The sequence below is a fragment of the Chenopodium album genome, chromosome 6, assembly GCF_948465745.1.
Source record: "Chenopodium album chromosome 6, dcCheAlbu1.1, whole genome shotgun sequence".
Lineage (NCBI taxonomy): Eukaryota > Viridiplantae > Streptophyta > Magnoliopsida > Caryophyllales > Amaranthaceae > Chenopodium > Chenopodium album.
Window position 1 is genome coordinate 2,279,153 of NC_137839.1, and position 25,269 is coordinate 2,304,421.

Here is a 25,269-nt window from a genome sequence, read left to right on the forward strand (position 1 = left end):
AGGCATGGTTTTAACCATATAGCCCAAATTTGGATGATTTTGGATGGGTTAGGGTCGATATTTGACTTATGTGCTTATTTTTCTTTATTTCTATCCTTATGCACCTAAAAGTATGTGATATTGGAATGTTAGAAGAAAGAAACCTTACCTTATATTGTTGGTTGTTTTTTTAACAATATTTTTTATTATCTTCAATATTTTGTAGGAGACCTACCAGAAGAAGCTCGAAGAAACAAGGAGTCAGGGGATTCAGAAGAGTCCCAATGAGTTGTACTGGGAGACGGTGGGTGGGCGCAATAAGAAGGGGCGTGTGAAGGGACTTGGCCAAGGTGCAGAGCTCTACTATGGCAAACAGATGGGTCGAGGTTCCCGTTCTTCACAGCAATACACGCCGTCTGTCATTTCTCAAATGCAAGACCAGATGGAACACAGGGTGCAAGCTCTCCAAACTCAAATGGAAGCCGAGATGGAAAGGCGAATTGACTCCCGAATGGCTGAAATGGAGAGGAGATACAAGGAGAGTATGGATGAGATGATGAGTCGTTTGACCAACAACGACTCATGTTCCACCATTCATCCTCAGCATCGAGACCCAAGGAACGACCCGGGTAGTGGTGGAGCAGGCCAGGGTTTCCAGGCGATTGCGTAGCTTAGCTTTAGTCTAGCATAGAATCACTCTAACCTAGCTTTTGTTTGGTATAGATACCAAAATGTGGACTATCTTTTGTACTAGGACATAATTATTATATATATATATGTACATAAATATAATTTCGTAGGTCGGTAATTAATTTTTTTAAAACAACAATTTCAGGACTCAATATTTAGTTTTTTTTTTTTTGTCGATTTATCATTAAAAAAATTCAGGTTTGAAAATGCAGAAAATTACAGAAATTTGTTTTGGGCTGGAACTATAATTTACGACGGAAATTCCGTCGCAACCTATAATTTACGACGGAATTTTCTGTCGTAATTTATAATTTGCGACGGACAATTCTGTCGGAAATATATAGGTTGCGACGGAATTTTCTGTCGCAAACTCTAATTTACGACGGAAAATTCCGTCGCAACTTATAAATTTCCGACAGAATTTTCCGTCGCAAATTATAGGTTGCGACGCTAATTTCCGTCGTAAATTAGAGTTTGCGACGCTTTTTTCCGTCGTAAATTATAAATTACGACAAAAAATTCCGTCGTAAATTATAAATTACGACAGAAAATTCCGTCGTAAATTAAAGGTTGCGACGGATCTGTTTCCGTCGGAAGCTTGCGACGAATCTTCAATAAAGGCCAATTTCAAGTCCGACGATATTTTTTCCGTCGTAAATTCCGTCGTAAAGTAGGTTTACGACGGAAATTCCGTCGGAATATGGCCATTTTCCTACAAAGGGTTTTTCGACGACCAGTTACGACGGAATTCCGTCGTAACCCTACTTTACGACGGAATTGACATATGTTACGACGAACTTTTTCCGTCGCAATTTTGCTGTTTTCTTGTAGTGGTTTACCATGGTCCCTAATATTGTCCGGGAAATCTAATTGGGTGTGAAGAACCATTCAATTTGCTTTTAAACGGCCAATTTACCGGTTTATAACTTGCACCGATTTACCGGTTTACAACGGCCTATTTAATTAATTTGCACCGAACCCGACTTGAAACGTAATTGACCCTAACCCGTTTTAACCGTCAAAATCTGAATTTAACCTGACTTGTTACTAACCTGACCTGAATTCAACCCGACTCATTCCTAACCCGACCCCAATTTAACCCAACCTGTAACAAACTCGACTTGTTATTGACTTGACCCAAATTTAACCCGACTTGTTATTGATCCGACCCGAATTTTACCAGACCTATTACTAACCGACCCAAAAATTCGACTGATCTGTTACTAACCCGACTCGAAATAAACACGACTTGTTATTGACCCGACCTAAATTCAACCCAAATTGTTCCTAACCTGATTTCAAACACGTTAAATGCAATTTAGACCACCTTATGATTGTTGATCAAAGCATTTTGCCTAGGGAGACCAAGTCGGTCTAGGCCAGCAAAAGAAAGGAGCATCATCCTCAAATTTAAGAGTTAAATATAGTATATATTTGTTGTATGGTCAAAAGAAATTAATTATCTTCCTAAATTATAAACTATAGTTCCCTAGTATATTGCCATATATATTGTAGTCAAAGAAATAATTAGCTTGATAAAAATGATAATTATCTATTTATAGTTAGTTGAACCCGAATATGACCTGACTTGGAAATGACCCGGCCTGATTGTAACCTTCAAATTATTGATTTGAACATAACCCGACTTGAATCCGAGAATGACCCGACTTGGAAATGACCCAACCTGATTATAATCCGCAAATTATTGACTTGAACCAAACCCGACTTGAAAATGACCCGTCCTGATTATAATCTGCAAATTATTGACTTGAACCGAACCCAACTCAAACCCGAGAATGACCAGACCTGATTCTAACCCGCAAATTATTGACTTGAACCGAGCCCGACTCGAACCCGATAATTACCCTAACCCGTTTTAACCCGTGAAAACCCGAATTAAACCCGACCTACAAATCACCTGACTTGAATGTAACCCGACCTATTATTAACTCGACCTAAACCCGACCCAAACCCAAATTGAAGTATGACTCGACGTGACCCGACTCAAGCATGACCCAACCCAAACTCGACCCACATAGGTCATGGAATTAATCTAAATTGACCCAACCCGAGTTGACCTGACCCACTCTTACCAACCCAAACCCAATCCGTTTACCCGAATTGACAGCTCTAGTTAGAACTAGTTACAAGTCTTACAACCTTTTAACTATCTTAGATCCAATGTCTCTTTAGTCCATTATATATATATTTTGTTTTTTTTTTAAGAACATTATATATTTTGGTTAGGCACAACACAACATGAGCAATTATTTTTCCACAAACATGTAGGCCTATCATGAGATCAAAGCCTCCATACTTAAAATTCTAGCCAAAAGAAACATTAAGTTAAAAAAAAAAAAAAAAAAGAATCAAACTCCTCAAATTTTAGAATACCTTAATTAGTTATTGTAATTGAAGTGTTAATGGAATCAATTTCAGGGGCCTCACTTTGTGACTTTACCTCTTTTGGAAAACGACTCTTCCTACCTCTTCCCCCCCCCCCCCCCCCCCTAAATAATAGAGAGTATCAATTTCCCAATTTGTCTTCTCTCATAGTTTGATACTCCCAAAAAGCATAGGGTGCCCATGAGGTCTAGCAAAATGAGAACAACAATAAATTTTAAAAACATAAATCCTAAAAAACAGCATCAATGTGTTCCTCAACATATGCTGTATACAGTATTTCCATTACGAAGTCATGAAATTAAATATTACTCGTATTTTATTTATCCGTTCATACTACTTACAACAATAAAACTTGAGAGTGAGGAATAGTTCAAGTGGTTAGAGTTCCCCTTTTGAATTCAGGTGATTCTGAGTATGTTAATTTTGACCATTTTTTATTGAACAGTAACACACACATAATCAAATGTACAGTGAAATACTTGTATTTTCCTCGTATTAGATTAGTATTGTCATTTAATTTTCAAACATTAGATATTTTTATATATATTTTTTCTCATTAATATAGAATTACATGTATATATATAGTCACATTTATGCATTTACAAGTGGTTCCGGCCATAACAAGTATTTTAAAACGAAGTAAATAGAACAAAAGTATTTTAACAGGAAGTGAACAGAACAAAAAAATGGGAACATGGACCATGCAATTGGACCACAAAAAAAGGATCATCTCCTGCTGAATTTTCGTCACATATATCAACTGCTTCAATAGTTGTTCAGTCATCATTTTTCTTAGTTTTTGCAAACTATCTGCAACTGCTTCTCACACTTGTCTTACGGCACATCACCATGAATTATGTTGTATAAACAATCATTCTATACATTTTTTAATTACAAGAAAACAAGGTAGATTTCATAATGCTTATTAGAGTATATTAGACTGCTAATTTTGAATATATCTATGTTTATGGCCTATTATTTTAGGCTTTGGTAAGCATAAAGGTAAGCGCGATAAGTTGCTTACATTATAGTTTATCAAAATATTCAAAGACGGTGGCCTGTGCATCAATCTCGTCCCCTAGACTAAATAAAGATCGTATTTTTTCTGTTTTACGAGCTTATTCTCATGGATTTTTACGAGTTTTCAAATACCTCAAGGACTTGTTCTTTCCATCTTAGCTCTAGAACCAATAAGATCAAGTAAGTTCAGATAAAGATTATCAAATACAATCATGACTACAAAAACAATGCAGATATAGGGCTAAAGAGAGTGTTTGCTCCAAGAACACAAAGATGAAGAAATTTTAACATGGTACTTCAGTCTAAATCAAGCAGCAGGAAAGGCACAACTTGGTAGAAACATATACATAATTACACATCCCTTCAATTTCAATGGACTGTCAAAACAAAAATAAATCTGAGTAAATCTAACCATTTTTTTTTTTTGGAAGGGATCCGAGTAAATTTACCCCCTTTTTTTAAGGGATCGAGTAAATCTACCTACATCCACCATTGAATTACGGTGGGAGGCTAAATTCACCTCTAAAGGAATTCGTGAGAAAGTGAAAACTCATTCCTTTACAAACTATACTTATTTACAGGCATCTAGCTCTGCTTAAAGGTACTAAGGTAAATCCAAAAAAAGAGGATGATTTCGGCACTATCATTCCTCTTGTACTGAACAAAAAAGGAAGGGGGAAAGAAATGATAAGATTTTGGACCTTAGTAAGTGGAATCAGTGCAGCTTCCCCCTAGCAATTTTACTATACGATCATCAAAACGACAATATAGAGTGAAGTTCACACCTTGAGTAGAGCATTGGTTACCAATCTTCAAGCCACTCCGGTGTGTTGAGTTCTTCAAAATTCCGGCGGGGAGAAGATGGTGGCGGGGAAGTATCACAAACGTAGCTCTCTAAATGGTGACTTATACGAGAAACAATTTCATGAGGGACGGGGACAGTACGATTTACTAGCCCTTCCCAATCAACTCCTTCAAACCATTGATGATTTTTGACAGAATCGGATCCATTGTTTCCAAGTCTCTTAGTTTCATCTACTTCAAGTAGCTGAAAGATCAAAAGAGTAGTTCAGATAAACAGAAACAAAATTGAACCAATGTAGCTCGAGGGATCAAATAAGAGAGTATAATATGAAGGACCTTGGTTATAAGATCGATGGCTTCAGAACTGCAAGACTGAGAGAAATTAAAATGCCCTTTTGCAATCCTCGCAACTGTATCAAGCTCATTCTCTCTCCATGATCCAAAAGGCATTTCCCCTTGCAGCATAAAATAGATCAAAACTCCCAAACCCCACCTGCAGAAAAACTGTATTAAAAGCGTATTATAGAGATAGGAAACAAAAGTTCTTCAATCAGCATAATATTGAAAGAAAATAGCGTATACATGTTCCAATAAAATACAATAGCTTCGAAATATTCAAGGCGTAATGTTATGGCCATAAATTGAGTAGAATGAGTATACAAAATTATAATTTATTATCGAAAGGTTCATAATTGGTCAGGAAAATACATATCCCTGCAATTTTCTAGAGAAGTTTTACGGCCAAGCCTCTACAAAAGAAGAGGAGAAACATAGCTTCAGTTAAATTATAGATGAGGATTGAGAAAGTGGAGAAATTCTTATACATTTCAAAATAAGGGAAAAGGAAAATGCTTCTGTATCTTCATCTGCAGAACCAAATGTTTAAAAAATAAAGAAAAAGTGTTCATCATATCAGTAATACCAGTCAGCAAGGAAACCATGGCCTTTTCCCAGTACTATCTCCGGAGATAGAGAATCTGCCATTCCACAGATTGTGTTTGTCCTTTCGCCAGATATCTGCTTTCCAAATCTGAAATCTACTAACTACAAACACAAATACTATATCATAATATACTCTAAGCTATCTTCAAGAGAAGCAAAAAAACACTATTGCTAAAACTAAAGTACTAAACCATAAAACTTGGATTTTTATGCAACTGACCTGTAGGCGTCCAGCTTGATCGCACATCAGTACTTCAGGAGAAACTCCTCTGAATAGGATACCCTTCTGTAAAAGCATGTGAATACAAAGAAAATTCAACAACTGAATCCTAAAGTTCCTCAAGAGAAACAAGACAAGAGTAACTTCATGAATAACGAACACACACACACACACACACACACACACACACACACACGAATTAGCTAATGGACCTTGTGGAGCTCTTCCAATGCTATTACAACAGAGGCAGCACAGAACCGTGCGGATGATTCATCAAGTGGTTTATTTAAAATTGAAGCCAAAGGACAAGCCAAGCATGTATCCAGTAGTATTCCAACATGTGTTTCATCAGCACAGGTGCCTATAACATGTGGTACACATACTGAATCACTTAAACTTTTCATCAGGTTCTTCTCCTTTAGAACCTGATCTTCCTTTCCAAGCCTTTTAACCTTCTGCTTCAAAAACCTTTTCAAGCTAAGGAAATTTTCTGCAAACAAAACCAACATAGGGTTACGTAAGAATGTACATAGTATTAATCATTCTAAAGTTCTTAACGCCGCCAAAAACTTCAATAATCTATTTTTAGTACAATACCGTAAATTGCTCATGTAGAAACTACGTAGCAAGGAAATGACAACAAATAGACAGATATCACAAAGAACACCACTGGGATGGCAAAGTCCAATAAATGAGCAAAAACTTATGGTAAAATTGACTATGTAGATACAACAGCAGTAACCTAAGTTATAAAAAGTTATTTAACTATTGCAGATAATTGTAGCAATAATAGTATATACAAGTATAAGTTATAAAGATGGTCATGATGTGAATTCCAGAGTGAGGGAACAGCCTAAAGATAAAGGCCAGTAAACAAAATAAAAGTTCCCCCCAAAGCATTTAGAAAACTCACAAACAAGATGTTATGGAAACAAAAAACAGACTTTTACGTGATATTCAAGCAAGATAATCACCACAAACAACCAGAGAAAGGAAAATTGTAAAAGACAAGGCTCAGAAGTCAATTAAAAGCTTCTCCCACCTGAATCTTTCAGAAGTACAAGTCCAATCTCACTGCAGTCAGTTGAATACAAGCACCTTCTCCATTCCTACAAGGCAAAAGATCCATGTTTAGAGAAGAAACACCCATGTTTAGAACAGAAATTATTGATTTTTTTGAGATATTAAGCACCCAAGCCTGGAACAGAATCTAATGATCCTCACCAAATCAGAGAGTTGAACTCTATTTGGGACCAATGGTCGAGCATTTCTTTCATATTCCTCGCCTAAGACCACAGGAATCTCCTTTGACCTGAATCATATCAAACAACCTTGATTAAAAATTGTTGGCTGCACAGTTATCATTAACACAGGAAATCCTATAATATGTACCAAGTACAAAAAGTAGCAAACATACTTTTGATCACCCAGTGAAATTTTTGTCAGTGGACCAGCAACTAAATCGAACTGGTCTTTTGTTAAAACAGAACAGACAACATCGCCAACAGCACATACTGCTAATTGACTAATTTGCTCACCAAAAAGTGCCCACTCCCCAAAATAACTTCCCTCGGATTTCTCTACCAACATTCTCCTGTTACCGTGTTTCAAATCACTTTGGATTGAACAATCACACTTCAGGCTGCAGACATTCGGACTTGTCAAAACGTCGACATCAAATTCTATCCTTACTCTTCCCTTCTGGATTATGTACAATGCAGATACACAATCATGCTGCAAGGATGTGTGAGATTAAGAACGTAAGACAACTTACTAACCTAACAAAATGCAATGAAATTTACCAACAGAAGTTATACCTGTTCAACTATTGACTGCCCATCAGAAAAAGAAACTTCTGACAGAGAACTTGCAATCTGACTAAGTTGTAGGATTGTTAATCTTGAAAGAAGATCCACTGATCGTAGAAGTTTCAAAGATGACAGATTCGAAAACTCTGACATGAGAATTCCTCTAAAATCTTCTCTTTTCAGAGTCCACAGAGTTCCACTAGTCACACAACGCACAGAGGCCTGTAGTGGTTTATTATTCCTGAAGAACAGAAGCAACAATAAGTCAATAAGTGGTTTTGCCAAACTGTTTAATGTCAGCATGTCACCAAATTAATCAAAAAAATGACAGAAAATAGAACCATCATCCAGATATTTCTTTCAACAGTGAATAGCAACACAAAGAAGACAACCTCAAGCTAATCTTAGTTTCTCCTGTAACTATAACAAGGAATAATACCACTTTACCATGCTTCTTTACTATTTATGCACTATGCATATCAGCATGATTTGCAGAGAAAAGTGAGGAAATTGGCAAAGAGTTTCCCTATAAAATTTTCATTTCACTTTCTATCTTGGCGACATTTGGATGGTAGCATCTTAATTTCCTATCAGGCTATCACTGTCCTCCTATTCCTTTATAATCAGCTGGCTAACAAAGAATTCTTGCAAGTTCCTACTTACTAAACCAAACAGAAACACTATTTTTCCTTTCTCTTCTATTTCCTTTTCTTCCTTTGCAATCATCTAAGAATGTTGTAAGCCATCCAGGCGAGGAAACCAACAAACAGCTAATGATCCACATACCCTACATCTAACTTATCCTACAAGAACACTGCACTACTCACTGATGAACATCACTAATTTTATCCAACAAGTTAGCGAGTTACATTGGCATGGCACGATGTATTCATGGGAAAGGAAGAAATTCTCACATTAATGCCAGCTCCCCAAAGCATGATAACTTTTCAGCTGTATAGCGCTGCAAAACTCTTGGTACCTCACCGTGTTTCTCCTCTTGTGTTGCGAAAACTTCAAACTCTCCACTTCCAACAACAAAAAAGCAATCACCTTCACCACCCTGCAAAATATAAATATGCCTCAAACATGCATCATATGTTTAGGTCACAGTCCCTCCATAATTCAAAAATGCCAAATTCAGAAAGTTAAAATATTTGCATGTCTCCTACTATTCACCCATCTCTGTTAAATTTGTTATCTTTAAAATGCTGTAGCATTTACAGCTAGAACCTTCAGAAGTATTTTGGGCATCCAAAAAGATATATTTAAGTGTTGAGGAGAGTAAAATTTTTTCCCAACGGTAAGATTCACATCTATGCCTCTCTCAAGTTTGGTTTTACATACCCTACCCCACCCCCCTTCTCCCTCCCAACACAAGGAATTGATCCAGGGTCAAGGCCATAATCAGTTGAGTTTCTCACTAACTGAGCTATCCATAGTTCCAGACTCCTTAAGGAATAGAATACGTAGAGATCTAACACAAACCAATTACTACTATATTCCACTAGCAGATTGTATTAAAATTAATCTATATGCAACGGCTTTTTAACCAATCATATAGATCCAAAATCTCTCCGATTATCTGTAAGAAAATGTGGCTTACCTGCTGGACAACGATTTCCCCAGCCTGAACCTCAACTCTTTGCATGCAATCCAACAAGACCTGGCACTGAGAATCAGTAAGCTTTCTGAAGAGGAAATGATCATGTAATGCCCGCTCAATATGTGCCTATAACATTGACACAAAAATATGACCAGATTATAACTCCGAAAAGAAGAGTAATCCAGAAAGCACAAGAAAAGCTTCATTTATCAGCACGATTATTTACAAAAATACCTCTTCTTCCCAAGTCTTCCTGTGGGATGGAGACGAAGGCACCCAAACATTTCCATTCTCCAAGGAACTTTCAATGGCACGAAGACGAGCTCGAGATACATCATGCCTTACGCGTTGATTCCTAGAATTCCAGCTAACAGTTGCAGGGGACTCGGATCCAGTTAACTCCAACACTTGAGGAGCAGAGGAATTCATAGTGAAACCAGGACTTGCAGAGCCCCCAAAAACCTAGAGACATTGTAACAAACAGCAAAATAAGCAAGGACCTTCCATAGTTAATCGCACAGAAAATAAATCCATCAACATGATAGTAATCTTACATCATTAAGCCCATTAACATGCACTACTATTATAGTTATATCATCAGTACGAGTTTCAAATTGCAACCAAAGGCGGTATGATTCAGCAACAATTGCGGCACAAGCATCACGAGGGTCTTTATGTAGTGCTACCTGTAAAGCAAAAGGTCAAATCCAGCGACGGATAAATAGACATTAGAATATAGTCCTGAAAGTAACTAACAAAATAATAATTGTAAATTTGTTAGTTAAGACAAGGATCAAAGTAGAAATTAATAGTCCATATCTGAAAATCTACCACCAGTCCAGCAACCAGTGCAACATATTAAGGAAGTCAAGGAAGTAAAATCAGAAGCCAGCAAAAAAACTAGGGATAGTTGTTCAGAAGCATAAAACGTTGTGGTCATGGACAAAATGAAAAGTATACTCAAGAACTCGAGGAGTGAAAGCAAACTTTACAATAAGTCAATAACCAGAAAACTGCCCATCTAAGAATAAGCAGAACAGTTGGCAGGCCGGAAAGGTAGACACAGAAATTACAACTCTCATGGTGAAAAGTGGTATAAAAGTCATCACTTCAAAGTTCTTATATCAGACCTAACCTACAACACATTGCGTTATGCAATAGCGAAGCAGAAAAGATGTCTCCAGAGCAAAGATCATAAATGAACATGATATTGAAATTTCAAAGAAAAGATACATAGATGACATCAAACGACAATGCCGTAATAAATATGCGGAGAGAGGTTATTGTAAAAGCCACTATATCCATAAAATGAGATAGGTTGGATACATCATTTGACTTGTGACTTGTGAGGCTTGTTCTCTCAATTACTCTATGCAAAGTTCAACTAAAGAAACTCTCAAATAATATTCAACCCTCCTTATTTTTTTCTCGCTGGTCTTTCCTGATTCTATTCCCCACTCTATCTACTCTAACTAACTAACCAACTTCCTTATTCTTCAAGCTATTGCCAACATAATAATAACGCAATTCCTACTTTACTCCCTCCTTGATAGACCAGTTCAATCCAGTTTTTTTAAAAAGGGCCAAAGTTTCCAAGCCGTTTACACTTAATGATTTCTTATAAGAAAATAAGAAAAGGATCATCAAATATAACTCCAAGTTCCGGCAGATTACACATGAAAATAGTGAGCTGGTGCCATATACTTCCTCAATTATTTTTTAACTGCAACATTTGGAGTTTCGTGCTTAACAATAGAAAACATTAAACATAAATATCTTTAATTATCTTTTAATATATATAAAAAAAAATTAAAAATTAGGCTGATAATAGTATGTATTGAGCTGGGTCTAACAAGAGCATGAAAATATTTTGCTTATGTATAATAGTAGTGTAAAAGTCCATATGGTGCAAGTATTAAAGAACAAAGGAAGTACTCGTAGTTTTCATAATTCATAATTAAAATGCCAACACTACAAATTAAAATTTATATCAAAACCTGCCAAGTAGAAAGCAATTTACAAAAGATCTCATTTGAGTATTTGACATTAGCTAAAAGATAATTCTTTTTTAAAATAAAACTGCCAAGTTAACCATCATAAAATGGTACTGTGTAAAATTCTTCCATGACACAAAACATAACCATAATAACAAATGGAAAAAAGAAAAATCACTCACCATATCAACCACAGTTTGACTTGAAAGAAATTCGAAGACACCATCACTAGCAAGGACAAAAAAGGGATAATCTGGTGAAAGCTCCATGACAACTATCTCCGGATTGGCAACCACTCCAATTGTTTCAGCAATTGAATCACCAAGACTTCTAGTGAAAGCAGTACCAGGATACATTCCATTCTGCACCCATAATCTAGGAGGATCACCATCATCATCCTCTTCAGTGCCCCAAGACTGTACATCTGGATTCTTCAACCCTTCAATCTGATCAAGGGTAAGAACTCTTGCTCCACTAAGCTTAACTCGCTCAAGCTCATCATTACGGAATGGAGTTTGATCAATCGAAAGGTCAACAGCCACTAAATCCTTTCCTCTCCTCTGAGCTACAACAGCTCTTGAATCACCTGCATTGGCCACATATATAGTCCTACCCCTAACCAATACTGTAATAGCAGTGGTACCACTCATGCTATCATCTATACTATCAGCATGCAACTGTGAATTAGTTGTTAAGAAAGCAGCATGACATGCTTCAACAGGATCAACATGGAATCGGCTACTCCTCAACAAATTTTCACACAACTTGCGCTTTACAAACTGCGAGCATTCAGCCCCAAATTCTCCATGCCCATCAAACACACCAAAAAAATGATCATTCGGATCTGTACCAAACGGTGTATGTATACAGAAGCTATCCTGGTTAGCCTTATCAAGAGCATCAGGATAATAACCCCTCTGAGATAAAAATGAGTACCTCAACTCATAATTTTCAGACGGAACCTTGACCGTCTTTCCTCCATCAGGCGGTAAAAACTGAGCAGATACTCTAGAAAGCCTCTTAATACCAGCTTCAGTATCCCTACTAAAGCTCAATTGGTTCAATTCCTGAATTTGATCATCCTCCCCTTCAGAATGAGCAGGAGAAAACACACCAATCTCTGAACCCCTCACATTTTCTACCTGCTTAATTCGCGCTTCCCTAGGAATACACACCTGGCCTATACAAGATCTTGAATAAACACACCCCATCACTCAAAAACTAAAATTGAAGAAACCCCAAATACTGAAATTTCCAACACATTCATCAACTTCAACATCAGAGAACTTTGGTAAACACAATTATGCAATTTAAACTAACCAAAAATTCTCCACTAACCCACAATTTCTTACAAAACCCTCCTCCTCAAGTTGGCAATATGATCCTTCAAATAGCCAAATCAACGTCTGTACACTACACGGCAGTCGATTTTTGTGTCGGGTCAGTTTTTGACAGCTCTACTTAGAAACAATATGTGATGTTATCCAAACTGTCCAAAGCAAAATCAAACATCAACCCCATAACTAAAACTTGCTGGAAAGATTAATCAGTAACTACCCAAAATTCAAAACAACTAGAATCAATGTTACTCAACATTACCAAATTTAATTAATTAAACAGAAATACTCAATTTTGTATCATATCCGATCAACAAGCGTGACATCTTATCTATAAACAATTGAGAACAAAATAAAAAAGACCCACATTCAGAAAGTACAGCAGAAAAAAGCAGAAAAACAGTTGAACAAAGTTGCAATTAAAAATAAATAATTGGACTTACCATAATAATTCCTTCTTCTTTTAATGAAATAGATTACTTGATCTGACACCCAGAATAAAGAAATGTAATCAGATTATTATTATTACAATATATACTTTAAAAAGGAAACAAATTTAACAAAAGGGTAGTCAAAAAATGAAAAAAAAAACAGAGAATTTTGCAGGAATTTGGTCACATTAAAAGTTGTGAAATTTATAAAACTGAAAAATGGGGGAAATTGGGATTTTATTTAATTATCAGAATTATAAAAAAAAAAAAAATGAAAAAAAGAGAGAAGGACGTGTCGAAGTAGGGATCATAGCATGTAATGTGAGAGATTGGGAAGAGAGAGAAAGTGAAGAAGAAGAAAATGAGTGAAAGAGAAGAGAGAGAAAATGGGAAAATTATGGTACGGAAAAAAGTTGTAACATTGCATGTGTGAGAATGGTCAGGAGATTTGAGTGGACTTTGGACTAGACGAAACCTATCTTATTAATCTAATCTTTTGCTTGGTTTTTTTTTTTTTTTTTTTTTTTTTGCATATTCTAGGGATTTTCCTTTATTTAATGTTTATCTAGTAGTTCTAAATTTGCCACTTTCGGGCTCGGTCATTTCACATTTACTGAAATGAACCGAGTTGATTGAAATGAAATGAATATTTACGAAAGAAGAAAATTAAGAGCTGAACTGAACAAGAAAATTAGGAGCTGAACTGAACTGAAATTAAGTTGAAGTGAACAAGTCTTTCATTTTCCAATATTCCATATTACGGAGTATTTCATTTTGACATCCGACACTATTCATTTGTTGTTTATTTAAAATCTGTTTATGAGAGTAAAATGATCAAAATATAACAAATAAAAAGGAACGAAAAGATTAAACAAATTCAAATTATTAAGCGATTAAAGTTGTGCGTTGATAAATATGTCAAGTCCAAAAAAGAACAAAGGAAGTACTTTGTGGAAGTACTTTGTTGAAAAAGTTTTAAAATATTTAACCTAAAGTTATACTATGGAATTGATTAATCTTGCTTTCATGTTATGTACTCTGTTCTTATACTTTATTGAACCTAATAAGCCTTTATTACTCTTTATTAGCTCTTAAATATTTTTTTTAGTGTGAAAAGATAACCATAAAATTATTTGTAAATTTGAGAATTAAATTTTTAAGAGAATCGTAAGATGTAAGTAGTAAGTTAATCGCCTATTCAAATAATTCAATATTTAAACTTAGGGCATGTTCTCATTAATTGAACTGAACTGAGTTGAAATGAATATTTTATAAGGGAAGGGAATTAGAAGCTGAACTGAATTGAATTGAACTTATTAGAGCTTAACTGGACTAAAAATAATCTGATGAAAACAGGGCCTTATTCTTCCTCCACTCTTCCTCCAATACAACTAGAAGTATTGAAATGAGTGATCATAGTTAGATCAAATACTTGATGACATTTTAAGACAGTAATATGTTTCTTATTAAGGTTGAATTTCCACAATTATTTACTCCAAGTCCCCAACTAATAAATTAATGTATGCTATCAACCAATTATAGTTAATTAGTCACATTAGAATGCTAAAATCGCACAAAATATAACTCTTTTTTTTACTTTCTCTTTTCTTCACTATCTTTGCGTCAAGAATCATTGTAAACTACTAAAATTCACCAAACCACTAATTACACAAAAGTCATCTTAATTATATGAAGTACTATAAATTGAACATTTAAGTATTGTAGAAAGAAATCAACTAATATAATATAGAAAGTTACTACTTTACATTTTGGATTTCCACTTTATAGCAAGCTAATTGAAATGCATTTTAATCGGCCGCCCTTCAACCTTTTAATCCTTATTAATCATATGAACTAATGACTCATTAAAATGACATGTATGTATATTGTCACCTTTCACTCTTTTTAAAGGGAATGGATTAGGTCACAGACCAGTTCATAAATTGGCCACAAATGTGAATTCTATCTTAAAATCTACAAACAAATCAACTTCAAACCATGTAAGAATTAAAGGTCTCATTTTGCAATTCGTATATTTGTTTCAATAGTTGCAAAATCACAAGGACTACAATGAACATTGAGAGATGGACTAGGGTCCAGTAATTGATAATATTGGCTTAAGTATGGACTATATTTTATGATGGGCCACACAAAAAGTCCAATTGAGATACAAGCCTCACAACAAAAGGCCCACAAACCAAATGGCACTATAGCCCGTAAATACGTACGTGACAAAGCATAGCAAGTGTTCGGATGAAAACCAAGTATGTTTTGGTAAAGTCGGTAAGGAACTCACCTTATGGCAGGTCACAAATTTGAGAGGCTACTAACAACATTCGCATGGGAGTAGGGTGAATCCCTCCCTCCTCTACTCTTAAGCAATGACATGCGAGGGTTTAGTGAGGTCCTTTATTTTACCTTTAAGAAAAATCTTCCAATGAAGAGGTATCGTTGTATGATGACACTTCATAAGTAAATAAATATTTATGTTAGGCCACATACGTAAAGCGGTAACGTTATCAGTTGCCTTTTGAAACGCTGCTATTATTAAAATTTGAGACAAACTATCAAAAATGCTACCAAGATCACTAATCAGTACTCGAACCACTATCTTGCCAACACCTTTTTTTTTTTTTTTTTTACACAAAGAGTTAGCACTTGTAATAAGCATGTTTGACCTGAGCAAAACATTAAGCATTAGCTCGAACACTACAACCAAACGTGGGCATACCGTCACAATATAATTTACTTTTACTCCGTATATAAGGTAGTTTGGAACAAATTAACCCGAATACAAGGTCCCAAAACTTTGGTTGGCACAAGCCAATAAGCCATCCATCCGAATCAAAGAACCTCAGCTCACTACACTCCACAGCTTCCTTATTCCTTATTCTAAAGCCTTTGCTTACTACCAATTACAACTTTGCAACTCATTGCTATTTGATGAGCATCAACACCTCTTCATTCCTTTTTTTTCTAGATTTTCTCCCTCAGATTTTTGCGCTTCACCCACCGATTTTCCCCCAGAAAAACATTCAATAAAATCATCAGAAATTACATAAAAAAAAAGGGTCTTTTTTAATTTTTATTTTCTGGGTCTTTTGTAAAATTCAATATAAATTGCGCAAGATTTGATAAATGGTAAGAATTCTACCAATGGCATCCACTTTGAGGCCATCTCTTACCTGTTTCAGGTTTTCTTCAAATGCTCGTTTTGGGGTTTCTCTCTCTTCTCAAAGGCCGCTTTCTTCTCTTCACCTGGGTAGTGGTATGTAATTTTTCCCCAATTTATCAAAATTTTGATTATTTATTTTGGTTTGTAATTGAAATTTCAGGTTTTAGCTGAATTGGGTATTATTGTTTATGGTTCAAATTTAATAATTGGGTTCTGGGTTGTTCTATATTATGTTTAGAGTGTATAGGGAGCCAAAGGCAATGATGTTGACGCGATTCGATCCCGGGTTTTGGGTATTATAGAATTTTTGGAGTGATTGAATTGTGTGGCTATATAATCTTGTGGCATTTTATCAGTAACTTGTAATTGGCCTTATTTTTTAGTTGTTAAAGGTTAAAAGTTAAAACTTTGTACTCCGTATTATGTTTATTTGATGTTATGTTATGTTACACTTGACATTTATAGATGGACTGAAGGATTTACCCCTTTACAATTTTGAGTATTTATGTAAAATGAGGTGATTCCAATTGATCGTTTGTTTATTAGAGACTATATCGAAGCGTTTTCAAATGGAGTAGATATTTATTATTACCTAGTGAAGAGCTAGTTTTGGGTAAGAATTGATATGAAAGAAGATAATTATTTGTGAGGAATGCAAAGAGTTTGTTTTTTATTTTTAGTATCACTGATGTTATTGGAGCTAAGCTGTAAGTCGAAACTCGTAATTATGTAAACCTTGTAAAAGAGTGATGTGTGAATGTGGTGTATTCAAGATTCAGATATTGAGATGGGAATGCCTATGATTCTTGTTGAATCCATATACATTGATGTTTGTGCTCAATAGTGAATAGTTGTTACTATAGGAGTATAGGATTTTGAATTGATATTTCTTCATTTTTTTTTCAGCTGTTCCGCAGTCATATTCCTTCGGTCTAAGAGCTTCGAAATTGTTGAGAGAGGGCAATGGCTTGTCTGTCAATGCAGCTGGAAATGCTGCACAAGCCAGCACTAGTGCTGTTGAAGAGAATGTTCTGGAGTGGGTCAAGAAAGACAACCGAAGGATGCTCCATGTTGTTTACCGTGTTGGAGATCTTGACAGGACGATAAAGTACTTCCATGTTCCTTCACAATGTAGTTTTATACTCATTTAACAGTTACATTCTTCATGATTTTAAGTTGATGGTTTCAGATTCTACACGGAGTGCCTTGGAATGAAACTGTTAAGAAAACGTGACATACCAGAGGAGAAATACACTAATGCCTTTCTTGGTTACGGGCCAGAGGATTCACATTTTGTCATAGAACTAACTTATAGTAAGCCACATTATTCCTTATGAAATTGTTATCTGTTTCAATATGCAAGTTTCTAATCGCCCCCACTCCCATTTCTTTTTCATGCTTTTATAATATTTATTCATGTTTATGTTCATATGGTGCTGTCAGATTATGGAGTTGACAAATATGATATTGGAACTGGTTTCGGTCACTTTGGCATCGCAGTTGAGGATGTAAGATTCTATATCTACCTTTAAATGTTTTTCTATATGAAATAGACGCTACACAAACCAGAGATAATTTTTATTTATTTAATTATGTTATGTATTTTGATTATATGAACTCAGTGATCTTCGATGCTCCTTTTGTCTTTGTCTTGACATATATCAAGTAATTTGAAGTTTGCTACTGAAAAATAATGCTGCACTCCCTTAAGATAAGTTGAGTCGTTCCATCAGATGGCAACGATGCTGCAGTCCTTTAATCAGTTAATTGGATGACAAATTGAGTCCAGTTTTTTCTTTCTTTCATTTGATTAGTGAATAGTCCCATCAGATGGCAATATACACTCATTTCAAAGTTTTAAATTTGATTGGAGAGATTATACAAGAAGGGATTTTTGGTTTTAAATGTATATAAGTGTGCATGTTTAATGTGGGACTTTTAGTGTGTGTGCTTAATTGTCGTGTAGAACACTTCTACTCAGGCTATCACCATTTCCTATATTCTTTAGATCTAATCTTTAATACAGGTTTGGCACATATTTGTGAGTGTGGAAGCTCCTTAGACCTTAGTATAGGTTAAAAATTGGCGTAAGTGCACACTATGAACCTGACCATACTTTTAGCCTATTAGCTTCCTGGCAGCATGAGGAAAATATCTCCTGCATGTGCAGTTCGATACCAGTGCACACCAGTATATCCTTTTTCTGCTGCTTCTTTTCTCTTGTTTCTTTGTAGTCTGTACAGTTCTTCATCCCTTTTCTAGACGTCACCAGTGCCCTGTGCTTTCACTTTTCTCTTGTTTTTTCCTTTTCATTCTCCTTATGTCAATTGTTTCCATTTTCTTTCCCCAGTTTCCTTCTCCTTCTTAAATTTTTGTTCTTAATTTTTCTCTTCTTTTCATCTCCTTATTGTCGCACTGCATACTATATGTCCTGTAAAGAAATTTTCGTATCCTTGTAATTTACTTGGTGCCTTTTTTCCTTCTAATCCTACCCAAAATACTTCAAAGCTTACCTATTCATATTTATATACTTCGTATAACTAATATTCTAATAACATATAGTTGTATAGTTATAGACCAATTCCAAAATAGCCATGTAACTGCACTAAACTCATTATTGGGACTTTGTGGACCTATTAATAGGCCTCTTATAGCGCCAAACCAACTTAGATGACCCCGATGGACACCCTACTTATTTTCTTTAATTTTGGAAAAAATTCCCAAATTAGCCCAAAAGCATGGTTTATAGCCTTCAATTTTGAACAATTTTTGACTTTTTTGGACGTGGAAAGGAAACAAGTCGAGATGTTTCCCATAGACCCCAAGATGCATTGGGAGTTCATTTGGGTGGTTGGAACCGTCCACTTTGCCTTTAAATTATCTTTTTACCACTTACGCCCCTATCATTGACTCAAGGCCACCATGGGACTTTATATATTTGATTGGTCATCTAAGGTTCCAAACAATATTATATGACCTTGATATGCATCCCCCCAAATCCCGAGTTGTTTTCGACACCTAAGAGACCGAGGCCTCCAAAATTGATATCGCCTTCGTTTTGGACAAATTTGGACTTTTCCAAATCTAGAATGGAAAGTGATCGAGGATCTTCCCATGGACCCCACGATACCCCGCAACTCCACGAGGCCATTTAGGTAGTTAGAATTGTCCACTTTGCCTTTAAACCGTCAACTTAGCCATTTATTTACACGCCTCTCTTAATTAACTCAGTGCCACTACGGGTCTTTATGTGATCGACTCATAATTAGTTAAAAAAAACCAGACAAGAAAGAGGTATAGGTGTTTTACATGGACCGCACAAGCCACAACACCCGGAGGCCATTTGTGTGGTTGGAACTGTTCACTTTGTCGCCTTTAAACAATCAATTTAGTCATTTTCGTACGAACCCCATTAAATCAAAGCCACCATGGGTATTTATATGACGGTCATATATGCTTCAAAACTATATTATATGACCCCAGGACACCTCTCCTTTGATTACGTGAGTTTTTTACTGAAACTGCCAAAATTGGTCCAATTTCATGTAACTCACTCTCCAATCTGTTTCTTTAAATTAGGTGATTTTTAGAATTTATAAACCATTATAGTTTTACATGTGGCATTTTGAGGGGCAAATGGTTTCTAAAGCGGGGCATGATGTCATATACATCATGTTCATAAGGCACACTTTTTGCAAAGCCTTACAGATCATTATGACTCAAGCGCTCAAGTGACAATATGCTCTAATTTATGTTGTTTAATATGGATAGGTGGTTTTACAGGAAGACCAAACTATCAATACATCAACAAGCTTCTTAATTACTTATAAATAGATATAGTATGATTTATATCCTTTGTGTTTATCTTCCTTCACATTGCCATGGAACTCTGGTCGAAGAAATAATTGTATGGATAATTTATGTGAGTTACCTTACTCCACCTCTTTGATCAGAAGGGTTAAAACACTGTGCATATTTATTATTGGCTTGTGTAACGAGGATGTTATCCTACATAGCAACTTGATTCTTAGGAGAAAACTTTTTCTTGTGCATCTCTGGTTGTGTGCTCTCTTTTTGTTTGAATGTGTTTCTGGGTTTATGTTCATTTGTCTGTCCTTGTACAGGTGGCCAAGACTGTGGAACTTGTAAAGGCTAAAGGTGGAATAGTAACTCGGGAAGCTGGACCCGTTAAGGGTGGAAATACTGTCATTGCATTTATCGAAGATCCTGATGGTTACAAGTTTGAACTTATCGAAAGGGGGTCTACTCCTGAGCCTTTGTGCCAGGTAATGCTGCGAGTTGGTGATCTTGATCGATCTATTGAGTTTTATAAAAAGGTAAGAGGTGTTAATATTGACCCTTGACTGGTTGGTACTGGTATTTTATTTAAAGGAACTAAAAAGCATTTTGTATTTAGGCATATGGCATGGAGCTTTTGCGGACTCGGGATAATCCACAGTACAAGGTAACATATTGCATTTACTTTGTCAAATGTCAATTGCAGCCAAAAATTATACCTTAATAAGAATTGGTTCAATCAGCTATGAGTGTACAGTGACTTGTTTGGTTGTTATGGCTTAAAGTTGAAAGTAGTTTGATTCTGTTTCAGTGTGAAATATTGGCCAAATCTCTTTTGTGGAAATGAGTCCCATTTCCTTGATGTGATGGATAACGTAACTATTTGTCTGATCTTCTATCACTAATTAATTCCACTAATCTTATGCTTTCTCATTGTGTTTCTATTCTTAATTCCACTAATCTTGATTTTGAACTATGAATTTACTAGGTACTACCTGTGGGGATTCATGTTTAGGAAAAAAATTGTCATGTGAGATCATTAGATTTGTCTCAATATATGCTTTCAAAATATCAACTTTTAAAATTTTTTACTTTCTAAAAATGTTAAATGTTATGCATTAGTATATGTGAAAGTCAAAGTGTTTCAACTAAGAAAAAAGAGGAAGTATACATCTTCGTGCTTTCTGATTTCAATATATGCTGATCCGATTGGATTTGATTCTGCCCAAACTTTATTCTTCAAAATTCTTTCTGAAGGTAATTTGGTACATCAGTACATGAGCATGTAACTTTACATGTTAATATATTCTTTCAGGATTTTAGACGGACAATTAATCAAGCTTCTATGTAGTTAAATACTTTTAATTTACATTTTGTATGTTAGGAAGTAATTAAGTAATTTTGGTCTTGCCTCTTGCTGGTTTTTTTTATCAGAGTTTTCTTTTTTGTTGTACTTTTCTTTTCGTTGTTGTACGCACAGAATACTGTTTAAAAATTACTTGAATTGCAATGGTGTAGTGGAATATAACAACTCACCTATGCACATTTTGAAAGCCATGATGTGTGATGTTGCAACTGGGATGTTCCTTTCTCAACTTCACCATCTTTAAAATGATGTTCGGAGCCACTATCTCCATGATTAAAGCTATCAAACTAGGAACAAAATGCAGGATTGAAAAATGAATATAGGATTGTAAAAAGTTAAAATAAGAATGAATTTACACCATTATATCGAAGTCTGAACACTTCAGGGTATAAGCTATTGCAGACACTTTACAGGCTATACCTAGTACTATTTTGTGGCACTTATTTTGGTTTCACTAATCTGTTTAATATTCTCTCCCTAATCTCGCTACTGCAACTTATGCACTATGTTAAACCTTTGGGCCTGCTATTAAATTCTCTGCTGTCTATTTCAGTATACAATAGCAATGTTGGGTTATGGTCCTGAAGACAAAAATGCTGTTATGGAGTTGACTTACAACTACGGAGTTACTGAATATGACAAAGGAAATGCTTATGGTCAGGTATGAATAGTTTGTTCTTCATTCACTAACTTTTGCTTTGTTGCTTTGGAATCATGATGTATGAATATTTAAACATGCTAATTGTTAAAATAATATTATATTGACTTGTTTTTATCACCTTTTTGGCTTTATTGCATTGTTTTGTTCGGAGTGCTAGCTACTTGCAATGTTAATTAGTGATCCATTAAGTTGATCATGAGAAGTTCGTCTTGGACTTTAGGTATATAATTTTTGATAAGGTGTTTAGAAGTAAAAGCTAGAGCTTGACCTCTGATATATGTTTTTTTTATGAATGAAGATAATTCTTCTAGGAGCTTAGAAACCAAGAAAAAAGAATGAAAACAAATTTCTTGAAAAAGAATTAACATGCTTTAAGTTTAGATCCCTAGCAATGTATCCAGAGTAGAACAAGGTATGCAAAGCACTCGCTATTCATAGATTTATTCTTCAATCTTCCTAACTCTTTGTTTATTCTTAAGAATCTCCCATCTTGCTGACCAAATGCTTAGAAGATAGCTGAACAAGCTGATCACCAGAGGCATTTTCTTCTCATCTTATTCCCAAACCTCAATTACGATACTTGCATATGCCCTTGGGTAAATAACGTTTATTGGTTTCCAAAGAGGTATGAAAAGAGGGACTCATGCTTTGTATAATGTGCACTTTTTCCCTGGGGGAGAAGGCTCAGGAGCTGTATTGTTTTTTGTGTGTTAGGTCAACTCATCTCACTCCTTACCTGAATGGCTGAACCATATATATTAGTTTAATTTGTGGTGTTCTGGATGTGAAAAATCCGATATTTATGTAGGTCTGACTCGAGCACCTTTGAAATCTAAGAGTCTGTCATTAGTAAACTTCCAGATATTCTGCACTTAACTCTTTTTCTTGCCTTCTGGCATTAAAACTTACGACTTTATGAGTATATATTTTTCTTTTTAATGACCAACTAAGTCTTTTGGGGTTAAACTGTAACCATGGTGCTGCAGATTGCAATCGGAACGGATGATGTTTATAAAACTGCTGAAGCAATCAAACTCTGTGGAGGAAAGATTACACGGGAGCCTGGACCATTGCCTGGCATTAACACCAAGATAACAGCATGCCTTGATCTTGATGGTTGGAAAACGGTACGTCATTTAAACTTTGGGAATTTTAACATCGTGAACATATTAGCACTATATTGACCTAGATTAACTGATGCCTACATATTTTAAAGAAATATTTTTATTTTTATTTTTTTTAATTTTTTCTAAATTTTATTTTATTTATTTATTTCTCTAGAGCTTAATCTTTATTTAGTACAGATGATGGCTTACAGTCTAGCTTAGAGTGCAGATGATTTAGTTTGAATTTGGAATCACAACTGTATTTCTAAATGTGGTTTCTTTATTTAATCTTGTAATTTAGGATGGTTGACTGCTTAAATGTGCAACCCTGATACAAACTTGTCGCCCCCAACATCTATGCGACTATGCCTACTTAAATAAACCCCCAAAACAATAAGTATATTCCTGCCATTGAGCTAATTTTCTTCATACATTTGGGTGATAAATTTGCTGCTGTGTTACAAGATATTGACCCTTCTAATCTCACTGCATAAGACCCTGTAATCGTGTTAATAATGGAGTGTATTTATAATCTTCTAAACTTGATTATGTGTATATAGAGGAGCTGTTTTAGAGTTATAAACAATGGGACTCCTGTAGCTTCCTCTTTGACTCGTTTTAGGTTCTTCCAATTAATACTCTTGAATCTTCCAATCAATCAATACTACTAGGCTGAGGTTGACCCTTCCAATCTAACTGAATGGTGTACTACCATCAACGTGTAAATGATGGGGCATTCTTGTAAGCTACTAAAGCTTGATTGTAAAGCAATTAGAGGAGCTGTTTCTGAACTGAGTTATGCGCTAATTCAGCTTTGTGTTTCAGAATCCATGACCTTATTAAGTTCTTTTTCAGCTTGCGTCTGTAGCCCTGCCCTCGGTGCAAAGTATCTTACAGTATATTCTCTGTGCAGGTGTTTGTTGATAATATTGATTTCCTGAAGGAGTTGGAATGATGTTCATGGGTGTCTCCAGATTTCCAAACTTATGTTTACGTTAGTGTAAATTATTTGTAGCATTTGCTTATTTAGTTTAAAATCTATAGCTCTTCCACCCAAAAAACAATTCTTTCGTCAAGTCATCTTTGCATAAAAGAGTATGTCCAAAGCTCTTTTAATCCTTTATTTTGGGTTGTAGATAAAATTATAGTGATCGTAAATCTTGCTCAATAGCTTTGTAAATGACCCTTAACTGGTCATTTCCCCAATGTTTTTGGGAATAAGGACTTGCAACAATCCAAGAATTTAAGAGCCATTATTTTACTCCACTTGGCTCGTGGTGTAGAGTGCACCCGAGTAGATTTTTTTTTTTTTTTTTTTTTGAGGAAAACAGAGGGCATTTTATTATATTAAATCAATCTCCGCCAAGTCAGACAAACTTTGCGTATAAGAACCAATATTATATTAAATCAATCTCCGCCAATGTTTCTCATATGGTTGCTAGATGGGATACCGGTAGTAGTCATGAGTGCACCCGAGTAGATAGTTTATGATATTCCTGTCATTTTTTCTTAATTTTTATTTATTAATATTATAAAAATTATTGGTTAAAATTTTGTATTGGCATACATGTCTAAGAGAAGAAATAAATTTTAAGGGAATAGGTTTTTATCAGTATTCCTTATATTACATGACCTCACTTATTGATAATAGGTACTCCATAACCCTAAATTAATCAATTACGCAATAAAGTCAATAATCCAAAGCCAATTAGGGTTAGCAATTATCATATATCAATATTCCAACTCCAATGTTTTCATCTTAAGTAATTTTTACCCAAGGCTGTATCCCAGCTTTGATCATTGTACTCCAGTTATCAGCACGAATTCTGAGGGAGTCAAAAGAGTCCTCTTTTTGTTTGCAAACAATCTTATGAGCCTGAATAGGGCAATGCTTGTGGACGTGTGGTGAGGTTAGGCCGTTTGGGTAGA

At 35.3% G+C, this 25,269-nt stretch overlaps 2 protein-coding genes across 2 annotated transcripts; one reads left to right on the plus strand and one right to left on the minus strand.

Moving 5' to 3' along the window:
- Positions 1–4,369: 4,369 nt before the first annotated feature.
- LOC145635547 (protein phosphatase 2C and cyclic nucleotide-binding/kinase domain-containing protein-like) lies at positions 4,370–13,670 on the minus strand. The gene is made up of 15 exons (XM_081686852.1): positions 13,247–13,670; positions 11,649–12,955; positions 10,027–10,158; positions 9,707–9,934; positions 9,473–9,598; positions 8,784–8,929; positions 7,879–8,110; positions 7,479–7,795; positions 7,286–7,373; positions 7,104–7,170; positions 6,274–6,551; positions 6,062–6,127; positions 5,822–5,943; positions 5,236–5,392; positions 4,370–5,143 (listed from the first exon to the last, which is right to left on the minus strand). Exons 2-15 carry the CDS (start codon positions 12,675–12,677, stop codon positions 4,898–4,900), a joined length of 3,234 nt encoding a protein of 1,077 aa, XP_081542978.1. The 5' UTR covers positions 12,678–12,955; positions 13,247–13,670; the 3' UTR covers positions 4,370–4,897.
- Positions 13,671–16,132: 2,462 nt separating this feature from the next.
- On the plus strand, positions 16,133–24,606 carry LOC145635548 (putative lactoylglutathione lyase, chloroplastic). Its single transcript, XM_081686853.1, has 9 exons — positions 16,133–16,502; positions 17,316–17,517; positions 17,599–17,723; positions 17,853–17,917; positions 20,534–20,746; positions 20,827–20,874; positions 22,127–22,234; positions 23,221–23,361; positions 24,254–24,606. The coding sequence occupies exons 1-9, from the start codon at positions 16,373–16,375 to the stop codon at positions 24,293–24,295; spliced, it is 1,074 nt and encodes a 357-aa protein (XP_081542979.1). The 5' UTR covers positions 16,133–16,372; the 3' UTR covers positions 24,296–24,606.
- The last annotated feature ends 663 nt before the right edge of the window (positions 24,607–25,269 follow it).